A 634-nucleotide genomic window follows, 5' to 3' on the forward strand; every position below is an offset into this window, starting at 1 on the left:
GGGCCGCGCAAACAAGATGGCGGCGCCAGGGGTGAGGCGGAGCGGAGGCGCCGCCGCCTTGGGACCCCGCTCCTGCGCCGGCGCTGATACGCGGCCTTGCTCCCTGCAGAGACCAAGGTGTACGTGGGGAACCTGGGCACGGGCGCGGGCAAGGGCGAGCTGGAGAGAGCCTTCAGCTACTACGGGCCCCTGAGAACCGTGTGGATCGCGAGGAACCCGCCGGGGTTTGCCTTCGTGGAGTTTGAAGACCCGAGGGATGCTGAAGATGCTGTGCTTGGCCTTGATGGAAAGTATGTTTATGCCTAAAACCTCCTTGACTGCTCTGGCTGCAGTTTTAGCCTGCACACGGTTCTTCTTTTTGTATTTCTTCCATAAACAGTAGCAATTAACTTAGAGGCATCATGGACCTGTTGCAGGGTGATTTGTGGCTCCAGAGTTAGAGTGGAAGTGTCAACTGGGATGCCTCGTCGCTCCCGTTACGACAGGCCTCCGGCCCGGCGCCCCTTTGACCCAAACGACAGATGCTATGAGTGTGGTGAGAAAGGCCACTATGCTTATGATTGTCACCGCTATAGTCGCCGAAGAAGGAGCAGGTACGTGTGGGGCCAGAGTGGCTGGATTGCTTCACCAGTTC

At 58.5% G+C, this 634-nt stretch overlaps 1 protein-coding gene across 1 annotated transcript; it reads left to right on the plus strand.

The window, feature by feature from the left end:
• Nucleotides 1–16: 16 nt before the first annotated feature.
• On the plus strand, nt 17–599 carry SRSF7 (serine/arginine-rich splicing factor 7; the record flags this gene model as incomplete). Its single annotated transcript, XM_010012627.1, has 3 exons — nt 17–31; nt 106–290; nt 417–599. Coding segments are annotated over exons 1-3 (383 nt in total), but the record flags the coding sequence as incomplete, so codon positions are not given.
• Nucleotides 600–634: the final 35 nt, after the last annotated feature.

Source organism: Nestor notabilis, unplaced genomic scaffold (genome assembly GCF_000696875.1).
Source record: "Nestor notabilis isolate BGI_N333 unplaced genomic scaffold, ASM69687v1 scaffold18844, whole genome shotgun sequence".
NCBI lineage: Eukaryota > Metazoa > Chordata > Aves > Psittaciformes > Psittacidae > Nestor > Nestor notabilis.